Here is a 19,626-nt window from a genome sequence, read left to right as displayed (position 1 = left end):
TATTTTCTACTTAAAAAGCTACCAGAATTACTTTGAGATTTTCACAACATTTCTAAAACTATTGCTCTCTCTGTCCTCTGCCCTCATATGATAAAAGCTTTTTCCCCCAAAATTGATTAATTCCATCAGTTTGGGGGGAAAAAGACATAAAAGACAAATCAACAAGAAAACCCGATTAACTTAAATACTATTAAAATAATAATATAAAAATGTTAAAAATTATGATGAATACATTTAGGTGGACGGGTTTTTTTGTAACACATTTTTCTACAATGCTAAACAGTCCCATTTTATTTTAATTTTTCATGACTGAAAGGTGCTATTATACAGGTTTCTGATCGTCTGCCTGCACGTGTCTCGATTTCTAACCATTTTAGCAAGCAGCTGCATGATTATTTTCATAATCAATCAACCTGTCAGTCATTTAATCGATTTAATAACACTGCCTGTAACTTTACATTCCATTCCAGTGGTTGACAGGTTGCTGTAGGCAAGTAAAGGCAAATTTATTTATATAGCACTGTTCAGTTTCAAGACGGTTCAAAGTGCTTTACAGGAGCATAGAAATACATTAAAATAAAACTTTAAAAGAACATTAAAATTGGATTTGAGATCATCAAAACAAAAGCTAAAAAGAAGCCAATAAATCATTAAAACATTACAGAAATTGCATTTAAAAGACATAAAAACAAACGCAAAAGCAAACACACATACTAACAACAGGTACAGATTCTCTGAACAAGAAGTTGTGTATCCACTGCATTGGAAATCTGCAGTAAACAGTAATGAAGCGGTTGACCGGGAACCAAACATCACACAGTTTACACAGAAATAAACAAAACATTCATTTTGGATCCGTCAAAGTGTTTAAAATGCTTAATTCACAATTTCAAAAATATTTTAAGGAAAAGTACTTTTATTGCACACCCTTCGGAAAGCTTTGTGGGTGTTATTTTTAAATTTGTTTATATAAATATGTTAGCAATAAAACATAAAGTGCTTTCATATAAAACAGAAACTCGTTATGAAATACACTAAACCTAGGTTTTTTTTTTAATATATTTGGATTTGTGTGAGTAAAATTTTACAAGGATGAGAATGTTTAACTGATACGTCATGCGTAACGCCGGCTCGTTCTCGTTTCTGATTGGTCCAGACGTTAACTCCTTTACGGCAGCGCGCCGCTCCACCCGCCCTCTCTGCTGAAGAAGCGAACATGGAGACAGCTGGGAAAGTAAGCACATTTCACACAAAATTCACAAGTAACGCTATAAATGCAGTATTTCTTTATGTATGCAACGTAAATGCCGCATAAAATTTGACTTGTGGCACGAATAAAGCAGGTTTTCTCAACAAACGTTAACGTGCACGCATTGAATGAACAAGTAGAAAGAATCACAGTTCCTGTATTTAACAGAGAGCTTTGGTCAGTCAGTCTGAACTGGTGTTTGCAAGTTGCAGCAACGCGTGTCCTGACTGAGAGACACACTTCATTCTGTTAAGTAAAGAAAGCAGTTCAAGAATGTCAACACAAGTTTTACTGGACGCACGCTTCAGTTATTTTCATAGATCTAAGCGGTGTTAAAACAACAGTGAGGTAGTGGAGCTCTCGGTTGGTTTTACAGAAGTTTGGACACGGCTCAAAGGGCAGCTGCTCTGTGGAACTGGCCCCTCCGGTCACGCTGGACTTAAAGCTGCAGCTACTCAATTCATTGTAAAAGCGTTGTTTGACAAAAGAAATAAAAAAGCCTATTGTACTTTGTCCTCAGGTGATCAAGTGCAGGGCAGCTGTTGCCTGGGAACCCGGGAAGCCCCTTTCCATCGAAGAGGTGGAGGTGGCTCCACCAAAGGCCCACGAGGTTCGCATCAAGGTAAATCAGACCATTGCACGCCTCTTTTCCATGCCCAAAAAGCCTGACCTGAATGCATATTTCCAAAACATGTAGAAGACAAGATGACTAGGCCCTTTTTTTTTTAACCATTAGTAGGGCCACATTTCGGAAATTGTTTTAAAATTTGCATTTCAAGAATAAAGTTCCATATCAGTGTCAGGAAGAAATTAAAGAGGAGGGTGATTTAAAAAAAAAAGATCCTGATGAGAATAAAGCCATAATTTTGAGTAAAGTCAAAATGATGAGAATAAAGTTGAAATAACATGTCAAGAGTAAAATCAAAAGGATGTTTTGACTGTACTCTCAAAATAAAATAAAAAAAAACGTCCTCTATTTTTTCTTATGCCTGGCACTAAGATTGAAAGTTCAACTTTATTTTTGACACTTCATCTTTAGTCTCGACATTTCAACTTTATTCTTGACATTTTGACTTTATTCTTGATATTTCAACTGCATTCTAAACATTTCATCTTCATTCTCAGCATTTAAACACTATTTTTGACATTTCACCTTTATTCATTTCAGCCTTATTCTCAACATTGCAAGTTTATTCTTGACATTTCATCTCAACATGCCTCTGTTATTATGGAAAGTTTTGACTTAATTCTCTATATTTCAACTTAATTCTTGATATTTCCACTTTATTCTTAAAAAACAAAATAAAGAAAATCTTCCTCCTAATTCCCTGTATGCCAGGCCTTAATCACTCTAAATCATTTCTAGCCTCTGTATTCTCCTTTTTTAGGGACCTGTTTTATCGACATGAGAAGCAGAATAAATACCCTAAAATCTCCCCTGGAAGAATCGCAAATGGTCCAAAGCTTTAACCTTTAAAGAAAGACTTGCATGATTGTGAAGTTTCATAACTGAGGAATACTTTAGTTAGACTTGGAGTAATTAAAACAACGTTAATATCTAATGTCTATTATGTTCCACTCTTGTATCTGGTAGCTGTGTCTGACACGATCTTTAAACAACACTGTGCCTCTCAGATCTTTGCTACAGGCGTGTGTCATACAGATGCCTACACTCTGAGTGGCAGTGACCCTGAGGGACTTTTCCCTGTCATCTTGGGCCATGAGGGTGCTGGAACAGTTGAGAGCATTGGTGAAGGTGTCACCAAATTCAAGCCAGGTATACGGCTTTCAGACAAAATTTAAAAAAGAAGTAATACTTGTCCATGCTGTTGTGAATAAGTATGACTTCTAATCATTTACACTTCTTTTTCACTTAGGTGACACTGTCATCCCTTTGTATGTGCCACAGTGTGGTGAATGCAAATTCTGCAAAAATCCCAAGACCAACCTTTGCCAGAAAATTAGGTAAGACTCTTGCACTAATTTATACTACTGAGAGTTGGTGAAGACTGTCCTTTTTTAGCAATACAGCTGAAATTTAAAATGTGTTATTTCCCGTGACCTCAGTAGTTGAACTCAGAGCCTGAGGTGCTGCACCGCAGGGCAGCCGAATCAAAGCTCAGTCATCATCAGTTCAGGCTTCTGCCTGCCCTGCACTGAACCACACTTCAGTTGAGTTTCATCATAGATGCATGAAAAGAAATCATCTTTTCCTTGTGCTGCCACCCTGCAGAGTAACCCAGGGCCAGGGTCTGCTCCCTGACAAGACCTCGCGCTTCACTTGCAAGGGAAAGCAAGTGTTTCACTTCATGGGGACCAGCACCTTCTCGGAGTACACTGTAGTGGCTGACATCTCTCTGGCCAAGGTGAATGAGAAGGCTCCAATGGACAAAGTGTGCCTTCTTGGATGTGGCATTTCTACAGGCTACGGTGCTGCTCTTAATACTGCCAAGGTGGGTATCACAGGCTCTGGGCCACGCTTGACTGTAACTCTGCCTCCTTACAGAAAACAAAGAATTTGTATCTGAGTTTTAAAGTGAGCTAACCTCTCTTTGAAAATCAAGACATATTTTATTGTTAAAAGCTTGTTATGCAAAACAAGTTTGTTGCCTGAAGGACAGAATGAAAGATATTTAATGTTTGGCATTGTTTGCAGGTTTCACTCTGAAGTGGGTCACCCTTATTAATCATGCAGATTTGATGTGAAAATGAGCTGTTGCCAAGAGGGTCTGTTTTCAAGTTTCCTAGTGGCATTATTTTGACCCCAAAAAGTCAGTTTTTGATGTGTTAACAATTCATTAGAAAATTTAAAAAAAACATTTATGCCATCTTTATAGAAAGCCATGACATGGAACCCCACAATTATGATGTGCGTTTCCAAGTTTTTGTCACTTTTTTAAAATCCCTAAAATTGCAGATATAAAATGCAAGAAATTCCAGCTCTGATATTTCTATTTTTAAATTTTAATAGGATACGTCTGCCTAAATTACTCTAAAGGTGCAATTTGTAACAGTTGCCTGCCCAAAAAGGAGTGCTGCAGTCCCAGTAGTTAGTTTGAGCTATAGACGGTATATTGAATATGTTTAAGTCTTATTTAATATACTGCAGAAACACTGCAGAAACATGAACCCAACATTGTAAATTGACAATAACAAGCAAGGATGAGTCCTATGCTAAGTTGATCAGCTGTTTATAACAGTTAATGTAAAGTTAAGCTTGTTATCCTGAAAACAAAAGCTCACTCCTCTAAAAATACACAATCCGGAGCTGAAGTTCAGTGACTGCTTGTCTCACTGCCTGCCAGACTCTATCAACATTTTGTTCAAATTAACTGCTGCAAACATCTGCTCCTTTTAAATGAATTTTCTTACAACTCAAAAACAGACACACACTCATTTGACACACATCTGGCATTAATTTGAACTCTACTTAACTTGAAAACAACCTGTAAACTGCAAATAACAGGTTGGAATAGAAATTTCAAAAGAGCATACAACAGCTCTAGTGTTGTTGTCAGAGAAGCAAACATTTAAACTTGGCAGATTTCCTTAATCTCTGATCACATGACACGGTCATTTTAATGATTTATTACAATAAATATATTACAGATTTCTCCTTAAAGTTCGTACGTAGATTTGATCGGTGCAAAACTTTTCAGTAAAACTCTCACATTCACACAGGTTGAACCTGGTTCCACATGCGCTGTGTTTGGCCTTGGCGCTGTTGGCTTGGCTGTCATTATGGGCTGCAAGGCTGCTGGGGCGACCAGGATCATTGGTGTGGACATCAACCCAGCAAAGTTCGATAAAGCCAAAGAGTTTGGAGCCACTGAGTTTGTGAACCCCAAGGACCACAGCAAGCCCATCCAGGAGGTTCTGGTGGAGATGACTGACGGGGGTGTGGACTATTCCTTTGAGTGCATTGGAAATGTCCAAATCATGGTGAGCATTACTTTGTAATCAGATTGTATTATGAGGACATCACATAGAAATAGCAGTAAGCAATATATAAAACATTGTTCTAAATTATTTGTATGTTATTATGTACATAGTAGAGCCAGTGCAGATATACATTCATATATTGAGGGTAGTCAACAGGTAGCACAAGCAGCATATAAAATAGTTTTCACAAATTGGCAATTCAAAGAATACCAGGAAAATTTGCATGTTGTTATTTCAGAGAGCTGCTCTGGAGGCATGCCATAAAGGATGGGGTGAAAGTGTCATCATCGGCGTAGCCGGAGCTGGACAGGAGATCTCGACCAGACCGTTCCAGCTGGTGACAGGCCGAGTGTGGAGGGGCACAGCCTTTGGAGGTGACTGACTGTGTTCGAAAATTACTTGTCATAGAGGGCATAATGTGGTCTGGCTGTATTTCCAACTTTCTGTGAGTTCAAAACCTTTTGCATATTTCAGTTTTAATTACGGTTAATGGGGCTTTTTAGCATCCACTTTGTTAGGTAAAAGTTTTAGGACTTAAAGGGATAGTTCGGATTATTTGAAGCAGGGTTGTATGAGGTACTTATTGACAGTCAATGCATTATTTAGAGTAGATTATGTCTGGCACACTTTAGTTTGGAGAAACAGCAGGGGTGTCACTGTAGGAAGCTAAGCAATGTTCTCCTATGGACAGGGTCAGCAGCAAAATGTCCTTTAGCCACCTTTAAATCTACACTACGTTTAGAATATTTTCATCACTTTACCTTGCTGTCAGACAGCCTTTTCCTACGGGAAACTGCTGTTATATAAGCAAAATATCACTCTCCAAACCAACAAAACTTCACAGGCAAAATCAGTCATTTTACCTTGACTGACCTGCCTACGTGACTTGAAGTTTCTGGTTTACAACCTAGATCTGTTAGTTAGTTAACTAACTGTTAATTAGTTTGTGTTACAGTGGTACTTTGGTGAATGTTAATTTTCAACTCAGTCAGACAATAACACAAACAAACTAACTGATCTAAGCAGTGGCAGACTGGGGTTTTGTGTCAGAAAAGGCTCTCTGATGGCAAGGAAAGTAATGATAATATTCCAAATATATCATACACTTAAACTGATAAGTTTTTTTTTAGGGGGGTGTGTTTTTTAAAGTGGCTAAAATGTGTTTTGCTGCTGACCCTGTCCACAGCAGTACAGCTTTTAGCTTTTGCTTGTACTCCTCTCTGTGTGTTGTCCGCCACTTATTATGAATGAGCACCTCATACAACCCCACTTAAAAAAAATCTGAACTGTCCCTTTAAGCGAAGTTTAAACTGTCAGCATCTCTTTAGTTATTAGTCATTGTAAATAAGGCATTAGCTGTTCATTTCAGCATGTAAAGTACTGTAGTTGATTATCATCTCTGGTCTTTTGAGTTCTACCAAGTAAAGCTGAAACAGCTATTTATTTTTTATTTTTTTATTTATTTATTTTGGATGGGGAATAAATGCCTTGTCAAGACCTTTTGGTGAAACATTAGTGTCAGTCAAACAGTTGTGTTCTGGCTAAATGTAAATTTCAGTTCTTAAACTAGTTTTGATGTTCACCCCCAGGTTGGAAGAGTGTTGAGAGCGTTCCTAAACTGGTGGAAGACTACATGAATAAGAAGCTGAAGGTGGATGAGTTTGTGACCCACACGCTGCCCTTTGATCAGATCAATGAGGGATTTGACCTCATGCATGCTGGGAAGAGGTAAGAAGAGCAGCTCATTTGTTAAGTCAGCGCATAAAAACGTGTTTGCCCCAGTTTTCTGTGTTTATAAAGCCGTTTCATGTTTATTTTCTGCAGTGCCGTTGACATAGTTTTAATATCCTAACCTAATCATTTGGTCTGTTCTCTTGGCAGTATCCGCGCAGTGCTGACCTTCTGAAGTGCCTGAAAAGTCGACATCTTTCACATCCGCCCTTTAAACAATCTCCTTCCATAGTTGCAGCGCTTAAATGTATTCCTCTGCACTTGTTTTCTTGTTTTGATGACAAGACTCTCAGTATTAGTACACCACTTTTATTAACAGCAGATCAGCTGTTTGAAATATAAAGTGTCATTAAAAATCTTTGAAAAGTCAGTCACAATCAACAATGAGTCTCTTTCAGCCTTATTATTCACTCTTACAACTCTTCAAACAGAGGTGGGAGTAATTTGTTGCACTTTTGCAAGTCTTGGCCTTCAAGTCTCAAGCAGATCCCAAGTTTAACTGTGGTGAAAATCAAGCAAATCATGAGTTAAGTCATACAAAATTTTGATGAACCCACAGTTTCCACATTTTACCAAGAAGACTTTAACTGAAAAAAATTGGGTTCTCTTTAAACTTTTATGGGTTTAGCATTCCTTTTTCATTGTAACACCTGTGATAATCAATAAACTAACTAAACATAATCCTTGAATCCAGACTATTTTATTTCTGGACCTCCTGTGCAGGATGGCTGTCTTGTGCACTGACCTCTGGTGGTCTGTTTAGAAAAATGCAAATGTTTCATTTAAAAAAAGTCAACTGTGAAAACCAAGTCAAAGTCAAGTCGAGTTTTTTTTTTTTATCAGTGTTAATCAAGCAAGTCTCAAGTCCTCAAATATGTGACTTAAATTTAATCTGAGTCAAGTCATATGATTCAAGTTCCTCACTGCTGCTTTATAGTGTGAAAATAGCATTCAGTCACGTTACAGTTAGTGTACAGTTCCACATTCACACTTAGTTCTCACACCAGATACTTAATGTCACAAAATAAACAATATGATAAGACTGTTCTAAAAAATATTCTAGTTAAAATATCTTGAATTAATACTTACACAAAGTATATATTGAAGCTGCATGGACTTTTGGTAAGGTCATGACAGCCTCTGAGACAGCATACCACAGCCTGATTAGATCACAAGCTTCATCCTGAGTAAGAGATGATTGTAATCACAGTTTGTGGTTTGTGTCATGAGTTTACTTCATGACTGTTTATCACCCAGAAGAACATGGTCCATCAATGTAGATTTCTGCAAACCCTGCACATTGTGTCATATATGCGCAGTATTTATCAGTGAAATATACCAATCACAACATATTTCAAACAAGGGCGGTAAATAGACTGCTGTATTACCCTGAAGTACAATGCAGTAATCATAATATTGCCTTCTTTTCTATTTCTGGTCTTCTACAAACAGATAAAAGTGATGCACAATCCAAGACAAGCAGAAATGTTAGTGTTCAGCACAAGAAAATGGCCATAGGTTGTGTGGCATTTAATGTCTTTATCATCTCATTCATGTGCTTTTTAGGTTTCACTATTTAAAAAGTGACTTAGCTGTGTCAGGGGACGTCCTCATTTCATGTGTACTATAATTACCTTATAAACTGAATCTGATACAGGGTTATGTAACTAAACTGGATCTCTTGCCATAGCAGGTATTACCTTGGTTCTCTGGGTCACCCTGCCACACAGACGACATGTAACACACTGACATTTTTGTTGGCAATAACAACTTGACATCACCATTAGCAGTGTTGCTAAAAGACTCACTGAGACTGCAAAAATACAGTTTCTCCACTAGAACAAACCTCTGCCTGACCACTTCATCCTGACAAATTCACCCATTTGCATTGTTCTGTATGCATGGTGTTTTTCATTGATTATATGTTCCCTTTCACGGTTTCAGAATCACTCTCAATGGGCAAATGTCAAATGTGGTCGAAAAATCTTCAAAGAAGGCTGGAAATTTGAGTCTGGCTAAGTATGTAATTTTGAAACAGAAAATGTGTAAGAACGCCATATTATATAAGGTGGGATAAAATAAATATGGTAAATTAGCATAATTTACACCCCAATAATACCATATAAGGCTACACTTCCTACCCCAAATGTCAGGAAGTGTTCATTCATGAAAATGGCAACAAAGAGTAAAAAGGACTTTACAAGTAAGGTGTTTTTTTTTTTAAGATTTATAGTGTTATTATAATTTTCCAATGCATTACAAAAACACAAGACAAAACAATACATAAACTGTACAGAGCAACCCCTTTAAAAGGATAATCATTAAAAAAAGCAAACTTAAAAAAAAAAGTAACAATCAAATAAACAAAACAATGAAAAAATAAATAAAGGGGGGGGGGGGGTCAAATAAGTTGAGAAATAAGGATAAGTAGACATTTTTACAATGGTACACAATAAGATGGAGGACAAGAGGACTTATATATGAGTCAAACTTCCGCCTGGGACATTATTGTGGGTTTCCAGTTGTTGCTTTTTGAAGCGTAGAGGTCAGCCTTATTCATAAGTCTGAATGTCAGCTTTTCCAGTGCCTCCAGATGACCGAGCAGACTAAACCAGAAACTGACCGAGGGGGCATCAGAGGCCTTCCATTCACTCGTAATTAGTTTGGGTCCCAGCATGAGCGCTGTCTGAATCCACTCTGCATCTGAGGGACTGAGATCTTATCAGTTAAAAGTTTAGAGTTGAGCTTTTTGAGATCCATAAAGGAAAATCTGTTCTTTTAACAGTGTCAGAGGTAGAATTAGGACCTGCTGTGGGATAAATTAATTATGGTAAATGTTGAACTGTGGATATTTACATAATATACTTTTTTTTAAGTGAATACTTCTGTATTCTGTATACTTTCATGATGATGGTCACAAGTTATCACTTCAAAGACAATCGAAGACCACTACCTCAAATCAATGTAGGATAATGTAGGATTTTTTTTTTTTTTTTTTAATAAAATACCCGTCATTATCAATAACTGAAGACAGATGATAATGTGTCCCAAACCCAGGATCGATCAGTGACATGAATAAAAGTCTATATTCTGTATACAGCCCGTGGGATCAACATGTACGTTTGCCTATCCTTACGCGCATGCGCTGTGTGGAGTACCAGATGGTCCAATCAGCTATTTTAACAGACGCCAAAAAACCTGAATGTGATTTCCAGAAGATGGCGACCGCTCTGGTGGTGAGTGCGCTGAAACACACTGGTAGCTAAGATAAGTCACTCAGCTTAGGTTTAAACTGCACAGGCAATGATTTTACTCACTGTTAAAACACATATGAACGAAGACAGCGACGGTTTTTGAGACAGTCATCCTCAGTAAATCTGTAAACTTGATGTTATTACCTTTGGCAGGTAACAGAAGTCGCTAGCCAAACAACATTAAGTTAGCAGACTAACACTAACGTTATTCCTACTGTTAACGTTTAAAAGGACGTCTGTAGTAATCTCAGTAACCGCTGTCAGAGTTTAGTGGACGCGGGGACTGACGGTCGGTTAAAACCCAGTGTTGACGGTTGTGTCGGTGCCCTGGCATGAACGCTGGTGTTTGGATGAATGAGAGGACGGTTCGAGACGCACGTTAATAATGGGTTTTGACTTGGATCCTCCAACTAGTGGGAACTTTAACAGACAGCGAGCTAACTAGCACTGAACATGTTGAACAAAATAATACTGGGACTAAGAATTAAGTTGTGATAAATTGTAACTAGCATTAAAGGTTGGACGTTGATCGCACCAAATGTCTTCTACTCTGCAAGAAGTATGGGTTAAGTTAATTTTGAGTAAGGTGGCCCTGTTACATTTGGTAAAATAATATGAAGAAAGCTGTTTAATCTTCAGGATGCCAAAGCCCTCAATACGTACTCAATTCACCTTAAAAAAATCAAGAAAGAAAGAGTTCGTAGAAGCTCACCCAGTGTTGCTCAAACTTTTTTTTTTCTGGGGACTTGCTTTTTAAATGACAAACCATTATACAACAGGCCTTATTGATAAATCTTGGGAAGAGTTCATCTGGACATGAATCATCACTGTGGGATATAAACCTCACATGTCTGAAACTGTTACTTTTTAGGAAATTAAAAAAAAAAGTTTTTAAACTAACTGAATGCTGCAAGTCAAAGTTAGTTGCTCTTTTTAATACATAAATATTTGTAAAACCAACAAACAGACATAAAGGGTGACTGATAGCACTGGTTTATGAAAAAGTAAAAATGTGGGGGATATGAAATTTACACTCGTTAGTGGCAAAATGAATGTTCCTCGTCAGAACATGTTGTCTTGATGCGTGTTATTGAAAATGTATACATAGTAGATGATAAATAAATGTATTTAGACTGAGTAAGAGGGCAACTCAATTTCCTCATCAGGAAAAAAAGACATTTTAGTCTACTTCATAAATGAGACAAAAGAAATGCATTTAGGAGCAATTGCCAACAGGTTCTTGTTTTCTCCCTGGCTTTATAAAAGGTGTGCTGCAGATATAAATCTTAAATTTGCACAGTTTTTTATTTATTTAGCGACCCAAATCAAATCTCCTGTGACCCATGTGTGGGTCACAGCCCAGTCTCTGGGAACAGCTGGGCCAACCTGTAATTTATGCACGCCTGAGGGTAAGAAAGGCTAAAATGTAGTGAGCAAAAATGGAACACTTATATTCCACAGCTCTGAGCAAAGCAGATCCTCCTGACATCACTTTTTTTATAGCCAAAAAACAGAAGTTCTTCTGCTTTTATGGAGCATTTTTATTCATTCAAATGAGATGTTTTGAAGTAATCTGTCAACTTGGATATTATTGTAACTGATATTTAAACAAATAATAATTCAAATTTCTTATTATCTGCAAACTAATCCATGTGAGTAACTGTGAAAACGTCAAAGCATGTCCTCTAAAAGTTTACTGACAGTGAGAATGTTATTTCAAGGGTCTCACAACATTATGGACATTACAGACATTATGGACATTTTTGTTGACAAGGTAGATCATTCTTTTTCAATTCTGAACCTGACATGGAACCTGACACACTGACATGGAAAAATGTGGTGGTCCAAGTTGAAAAATACAGACATTACCCTTTAACAACTCATACCTCTTAAATAAATATAACCCCATCCTACAGTCCACTCTCATACACACACTCTCAAAGTATCAAAGTTTTGACCTTAAAATATAAATGAAAAGAAGTTCAAATATATATAACAATAAACCTAGAGAAAAGATGATTACTAGCAGCACCAATAGCTGTCATCACAGATGGCACATGAGAAACATGGAAATATGGAAACCCTGCAACATTTTTTGATAAAGTATGTTTTTAATGTATCTTTGTACCTTTTTGTTTCCTAGGTGTCAACTTCAGTTCCTGCAAATCCTGAAAAGGAAAAATGTGAAACAACCATTCAAAAGGTTGTGAGTCCTGAAGCATACATCAAGCATCCATTACAGAACAAGTAAGACCACAGCTCTATTCCTTTCCCCAACAGAGTCAAGATGTTATAATTGCATTTGCAGAAAACTTAATTAAAAAGTGCAGCAGTAGAGTTTCGGATTTTAAGGAATGGGGAAAGTTAATTTCTCATTTAGTGGTTATTGGCTATATGACCTTGTGCTGAGCAGTTAAGATACTTATAATTAGGGAGAATTTGTGCAGCTAGATCCCACCTTAACATCAGGTTCAGTAGTTTTATTGGAAATTTGTGAAACAAGTTGTTTATGAACAACATAACAAATGAGGGGAAGCATGCAGTTGGTCTGTAGTAACTCCTCTTTGATTTGCAGATGGGCTCTTTGGTTTTTCAAGAACGACAAAAGCAAAACATGGCAAGCCAATCTTCGTCTCATCTCCAAGTTTGACACCGTGGAAGACTTCTGGGCGTAAGTAGATTATTGATATGACTGCATTAACAGTTGTGAAATTACACATCAGACCTACTCATCATAAAATGTGTTGAAAATTGGTTCAACCAATGGGGGGAAAATTAAATTTGAATGCTGGAACCTAACATTGTTCATTGACTGTTATTGAAGACAATATTAAATCAGCTTAATTTAGTGACCTGTGCCCCCTCACCAAAAAGCAAAAAGCATTTCTTTTGTTCCATTTGTCTCCTTAACAGTTTTCATAAAGTGAAATGGGACAGGTTTAATTGGTGATCTTTTTCTTTTTCTTCTCGGCCCTGTTATCAAGACAACACTGTCAGGTGTTGACGTGTGAAGTTATAATTCATATTGCACTAGAGTTACAATGATAACCTAATATTAAAATAATTGCCTATAACTATTTTGATAATCCATTCATCCATTGATAATAAGTTGGAGTACGTTTTTTTAGAGGAAAAACATCAAAAGTCTATGATTGCAAGTTCTTAAATGTGAATATTTTCTGATTTCTTCATTCCTCTATGACATTAAACTAAATATCTCTGGGTTCCAGACAAAACAATTAACTAATCAACGTTTTTTTTAAATAAGTAATAGATTAATCAAGAAAATAAATAACAGATAAATCAACAATGGAAATCCATTAGTCGCAGCCCTATATTGCACGTTTTCATCCAGACTTGCAAAAAGGTTTCTGCTGTATGCTGTTGAACATAAAATATCCTGTATCTTTTCCAGATTATACAATCACATTCAGCTATCAAGTAACTTGATGTCTGGCTGTGACTACTCGCTCTTTAAGGTAAGAGTGCTTTTATCATGGTCTTTCGACACTGTGTAATATGCCCGCTTAAAATGGTGAATTGCCTCAGCTCACACTTTAATAGGTATTCACCTTAATTCAGAGGAGTTACAGTTTGTGTCCAACACTGTACAAAAGAGTAAAATAATTTTTCTTTTGGTCCTTTGTAATAACATAGTATGTGGTCTAAATGGATCAGAATTACTAAGGAACAAAGAGTATTAAACCTGAAGCCACATGGTCTGTTAAGTTTTGCTGACTTGTGACCCTCCATCATCAATGATACATGTACCCATTGGATGGGAGGAATCAAAGCACAGTTTATTCCAGATACTAGCAGCAAGTCAGGCTGCACTTCACTGCACTTCACTTTATCTTCTCCGGTGGCCACAAAGAGCCTGTGAAAAAAGGGTTAGTTATGAGCATCCGTCAAGACTGAAACAGGATCTCATCTGTCATAAATAATGTTGGACAGTTAGAGACAGAGGATGGAAAGGTGGCGTCTTGTATTGCAATATGTTGGGAGAAATTATTGCTGTCAGATGAGTGGTTGCTACGTTTATTACCACATTTACATGCTGAAATGGATGCCAAATGCATATCTAACTAGGCGAACTGTTTCATGACAGTTGCCATAATCAGGAGAGGAATTGTGTATCGGTTGTTTAGTTTAGCTTTTGAGTTCAGTTTGGTTGTTTGACCCACATCAGTGTTTTTTGGCAATCTAATAGACATTTTAACAGCAGCCATTTTGACATAAAATAGTAGGCTAAACAATGCAGGTGTATGTATGTAGATGCAGCATTGGCCTTTGTTTGCAGGTCAGTCTTATGTCCAATATGACAGTAATATTTGATGCACAATCCAGATGCATGTAAAGGGATGTTTTGTTTTGTTTTTTTTAAATGGGGGAAAAAACTATAGTGTTTATAGTTCTCAAACAGTTTCTTTAAGTTGTTTTTATATTTAAGGGTTTTTGATCTATGTGGAGTAACAAAAAAATATCCCTGCTCTGTGTTTTGTATATGTAATAAACCCTTCAATATAAAATGACTCGACAGGCCAGTTTTGCCCAGTCCGATGTGGTGACAGTTTTGATGTATCTCAGCAACACATAGTGTTTAAACCAAACCGGGTTAGGTGGAAAATCACACCCAAATTAACAGAGCACAGTGCTTTTGGTGGATAAATTTATCTGGTGCTTTTTGTGATTTTAGCACATAATTGATGGTTGTCCCTCTAAAGTTGTAGTTGCACTATACAAGAACAGACTTGATTTGTTCCTGCTTGTAAACTTTGTAGCACAGATCTCATGTTTTGACTAAAGGCAGCAAGTCAGAACAGGCCCTAATGGGAATTCCTGTTGTCACGCAAATAAAGAAAGACTAGTTTGTCTCTTTTGTGCAATACTTATCTCAGCGTAAGAGGGCATTTATTTTCACATATCAAATGGGAACCACATAAGCCAGTCTGTTATGCATTAATTAATTTTCTCCAGATTTGACTCTAACACATTGCTGTTTTCTTGCTTCACTCTTTTATCACATCATGTTTTGCCTGAACCATAACTATACAAACGCTTGTCTGGACCACCCTTGAGAATGTGGTCAAACCAGACAGAAGTGCATATCAAGATGGCTCTACCTAAAGTGAATCTGGAGCATGTCTCTTTTATGGAGGAGAGTGGTTGCATTTCCTACTGATTAATATGTTCATACATATTAATCAGTAGGAAATGCCTTTAGTGGAACAACAATAAGAACAAAACTACTTTAGATTAGGGCTGCACAATTAATCAAAATACTATCAGAATTCCAATAGGGCCAAGTATAATATCCACATCACAGAAGCTGCAGTTTTTTGTTTTTTTTTTGATAAAGGAAGAATGTGACAAAACAGCATTATAATGAAGTACTGTAGTGCTGCAGAGCTGCCCTGGAATTCAGATCTTTTTCTCCAAATGTAAGAAAACATGTTTGGACTCCAACAAATGTCACATCATCATATTTTTTTTTTTTTTCAGTGAAAATTAAAGTTGTGATTAGGGGTGGGGGAAATTTCCGATTCTTAGATGCATCGCGATTCGGACGTGGACGAATCTGAATCGATTCACAAACGTCCAAATTTCGATTATTTAAATCTGTTAATTAAAGTGATACAGAAGCTTCTAAATAATGTGGAACTAAGAAGCGCGGTACGCGTCATCGCCGGGACACTTTGGGACGCGCACCTGGAGCGACACGCGCACAGCGGAAAACAAACATGGCCGACCGGCAGCCACCTCGCCATGAGGTCCGAACAGCTCCTTCTAATTTAAAAGCAGCCGTGTGGAAACACTTCGGCTTCTACAACGTCGACGGCGGAAGCGAACTGGACAAGAGCCACGTTATATGTAAGTTGTGTCGAGCTAAAATAAAATACTTTGGCAACACAACAAACATGAGAAGCCATAACTCCATTCCACCCGACGGAGGAGTCGGGGAGACGGCAGGCTGCTGTTGCTGCGGCTACTAGTGGCTACTGTTGGTACTTTCCAGTTTGCACATATTTCCAATAGTTTAATAAAATATAATCGAAATGAATTCTTATTACAAATGCGCTGTTTTTAAAAATTGCAAGTGACAAATGCTTATTCAGTGAGACAAAAAGAAATGTGTTTGTGAAAAAGTGCATCAATATACATAAAGATGCATCAATAATCGTTTTATAATCGAATCGTAGCCCCTGAATCGTAATCGTAATCGAATCGGCAGGTGCCCAAAGATTCCCACCCCTAGTTGTGATGCAAAAATGATTCCCAATAATCATGAATCATATCACAAAATAATCGCAGAGTGATTTTTTTTTTTTTTTAAACTATATCGTGCAGCGCTGCTTCATGTATTATCCAGCCTTTTGTTCATTGTGATACATTGGAATATTTATAGTGTTGTAAGTGCTGATCTTTATTTGGACACAGGATGGGATTGAGCCCATGTGGGAGGATGAACGGAACCGACGAGGCGGGCGCTGGCTGATAACTCTGTCCAAGCAGCAGCGTAAATCAGATCTCGATCGGTTCTGGTTGGAGACGGTATGTTCATTATCTGCGAGCCTTTTTCAGCAAAGACGTTTTGTCACATCACAAGCAGGACAAGCACAGGTGTAAATAAAATTCATGTTTTTTAGCTGCTTCGGTTTCAGGCTCCTAGTGTTGTGCTTGCCGGCTCACTGTCACACCGTTGTGGATTACCGGGACACTTTAATAGAACAGAGCCATCATTAATGTTGTTAGTAACACCTGTGCTTTCCCCCCTGTGAGATGTTAAAATGTCAGCTTTGAAAAAGGCCCATCATCTTCTGACTGTCAGACTGCCATTGAAAAGGAGCTGCTCCCTAACAACAAGGCTTTAAGAAATAATGTCGGCTTTTCCTGCAGCTCTTGTGTCTCGTGGGTGAAGCTTTTGACGACTACAGCGACGACGTGTGTGGAGCTGTCATCAACGTCCGAGCCAAAGGAGACAAAATAGCAATATGGACCACAGACTACGAAAACAAAGAGGCCATCACACACATAGGGTGACTTGAAGATTCAACAGTTATTGCAAAGTGGGATTGTTATTGATGCTTCCTTACCTAGGGATACTGTGCTGGCTCGTAAGACTGCTCCTATACCACCACGCCCAATATCATTCATGAAAAGTAGCTGCTTCAACATAAGCAGCTACATAAAACATCTAAAGAACTGTCAAAACACACAGCTTACCCTCATATCTTGATTGTGCCGTCGTTGTCGGCGAGAGACTTGTCTTCAACGTCATCCACTGGTGCGACTTTGGCAACCGTCCCTAAAATTGTTTAACAGTTCATGTAAAATTGAAACAAACTCTGAGTGCACCAGTAGACTGCAGACACTCCAATAAGTCCCACCGAGCGTAAATTGGTTGAACGCCTTTGCTAAATATTCTGATGACAAGGGGAAAAAACACCAGTGGCTTAAGTATGTAGCCCTCGTTTCTAGGTTTTTAGCGTTTTCCAGTCTTTCTGGCTGTGGATAAAATTATTTTTTCTTTATTCTCCTGTTAAATCTTGTGCTGTTACGTTCACAGCAGGTTGAACACTGTACTGTTACACTCTCACCTGTCCCTCTAAGAGCTAGGAACTAATAAGCTCTTAGGCAAGGAGAAGAAGCAACTTAAATACTACACTTCTAAATGTATAATTGAAATTAGGTGCTGCAAATGATAAAGAAATAATACTCATATGTAAAAGTATACTAAAATCTGCCAGTTCATAATAATATCGCACAACTGTTCCTACTGTGATGCCCACAGTAAACTTCACAGCTTAATAAAGTACAAAAAAATTAGCACAGTAACTTAATACAAATAACCAAAAACTGCAATGTGTAGTGGAACCTGAGTTACTCTGTCAGCCTTGATCTGTTAATTTGTTTTAGTTGGTTCAGGTTCACCGAAGTCGCACAATAACACAAATTGACAGATCGAGGCAGCAGCTCCTCTTTTCTGCAGGGTGAAATGATTGATTTTTGCCAGTGGAGTGTGGTTGGTTTGTAGAGAGCAATATTCCTGCAGCCTCTCTAAACTGGGAACAGGTTGACTGGCATCTACTGTAGGTAATGCACTGACTATCAATAGGCACCTTATACAGCCCCACTCCAAATAAGCCAAACTATCCCTTAAGTCATAGTAAAGGGGATATTTTTCATACTCAACAATGCCTGTAAAGCCCAAATGTGTTTTCTTAAATATATAGCCCTTTGTACACAAGTAAGAAGGTTATGTAAGGTTCTTATTTAACTTTTTCCTAAAAATATAGTTAACCCTGACAGTTAAAATGAGTTACTTTTTTTTTCTCTAGCACAGTGGTAGATGCTCATTTAGCTTGACAGCTGGGTAGAAAACCCCCAGTATGATGTTTCAGCTTTTCATAGCTGTGTAAGAAATCCCTCTGGTGCAAATTGGTGCAGCACCAGTAGGCAGCCTCACTTAAACTAGCGTGCTACAGCAGGATAGTAGAGATAACAATGGCAAAGATCCAATATATAGACCAGTGACTATGATTTTTCATGTGTTATTCACTGCCACATATGAAGGTTTTAAAATGTTTTTCTGTGTGTGTTTCGCTAATGTACAAAATGTGTGTGTTCTTTTTGCTTTTGTAGGCGTGTATATAAAGAGAGATTAGGTGTTCCGCCTAAAGTGATCATTGGATACCAGTCACATGCAGACACGGCCACAAAGAGCGGCTCCACAACCAAGAACAAGTTTGTTGCCTGAGGACTGTTAACCAGAATCGTCAACCATTTTTCCGTTGCCAGTGTAGATTTTCTGTAATTTTCTATGAATGTAACTGACATGTTTAAAACCCAGCAAACATTTGAAGTGAAGATAAAAATGTTTTTCTTTTTTTTGTTTTGTTTTTCTGACTATTTGGTGCCACTTCACCAAAGCTGTATTTATGGTGAGAATATGTTCAGTTAAAATGTAGCACTATCATTTGAGAGCTTAAATTGTTTTTGTGGTGGTGGGGGGGGATAAAAATAGGATAAGATGTTCTGATGCCCTGGTTTCATTTTCAAATGCAGCTTTGCAGAGAATTGATTTCATTTATCCACCCTTTCAGTGTATATATATATTTTTCTTTAAGTACATTAAAGGCAAAAACAAAGTAAAACATTTTCTATTTTGGTATATGCTGTAGCTTTTTATTAGTACTATACCACTCGGTCAGTTTACAGTATAAGTATATGGGTTAATTGCACATTTAGTTGCACGGTTGAATTTTTAACTGTGCCTTTAGATTTAACCTACATCATCCAAAAGTAAACGGAACTGAACTAACAAAGTGATAGGAAGTCTTTGTTTTCATAGAAATTTCAGCTGAGGCAGAATGTTTTGACACCTTTGTGCAGTTATTTCAATTATTTAAATTCCTTTTTATTGCCAACAGTACAAATAGAGAGTCTTGG

General features: G+C 37.6%; 2 protein-coding genes across 2 annotated transcripts; both read left to right on the top strand.

The window, feature by feature from the left end:
• The first annotated feature begins 1,110 nt into the window (after nucleotides 1-1,110).
• Nucleotides 1,111-7,603, top strand: LOC146327198 (alcohol dehydrogenase class-3). The gene is made up of 9 exons (XM_084719689.1): nucleotides 1,111-1,234; nucleotides 1,770-1,871; nucleotides 2,885-3,026; nucleotides 3,127-3,214; nucleotides 3,483-3,702; nucleotides 4,931-5,191; nucleotides 5,430-5,565; nucleotides 6,781-6,919; nucleotides 7,073-7,603. The coding sequence occupies exons 1-9, from the start codon at nucleotides 1,217-1,219 to the stop codon at nucleotides 7,095-7,097; spliced, it is 1,131 nt and encodes a 376-aa protein (XP_084575815.1). The 5' UTR covers nucleotides 1,111-1,216; the 3' UTR covers nucleotides 7,098-7,603.
• A 2,503-nt stretch (nucleotides 7,604-10,106) lies between these two features.
• On the top strand, nucleotides 10,107-19,331 carry LOC146327197 (eukaryotic translation initiation factor 4E-1A-like). Its single transcript, XM_084719687.1, has 7 exons — nucleotides 10,107-10,158; nucleotides 12,320-12,423; nucleotides 12,752-12,847; nucleotides 13,592-13,655; nucleotides 16,615-16,728; nucleotides 17,074-17,213; nucleotides 18,820-19,331. The coding sequence occupies exons 1-7, from the start codon at nucleotides 10,141-10,143 to the stop codon at nucleotides 18,932-18,934; spliced, it is 651 nt and encodes a 216-aa protein (XP_084575813.1). The 5' UTR covers nucleotides 10,107-10,140; the 3' UTR covers nucleotides 18,935-19,331.
• The last annotated feature ends 295 nt before the right edge of the window (nucleotides 19,332-19,626 follow it).

Source organism: Lutjanus erythropterus, chromosome 5 (genome assembly GCF_056507025.1).
Source record: "Lutjanus erythropterus isolate fLutEry1 chromosome 5, fLutEry1.hap2, whole genome shotgun sequence".
NCBI lineage: Eukaryota > Metazoa > Chordata > Actinopteri > Lutjaniformes > Lutjanidae > Lutjanus > Lutjanus erythropterus.
Note: the sequence above shows the minus strand (reverse complement) of the source record. Positions and strands in the feature narration are given on the sequence as shown.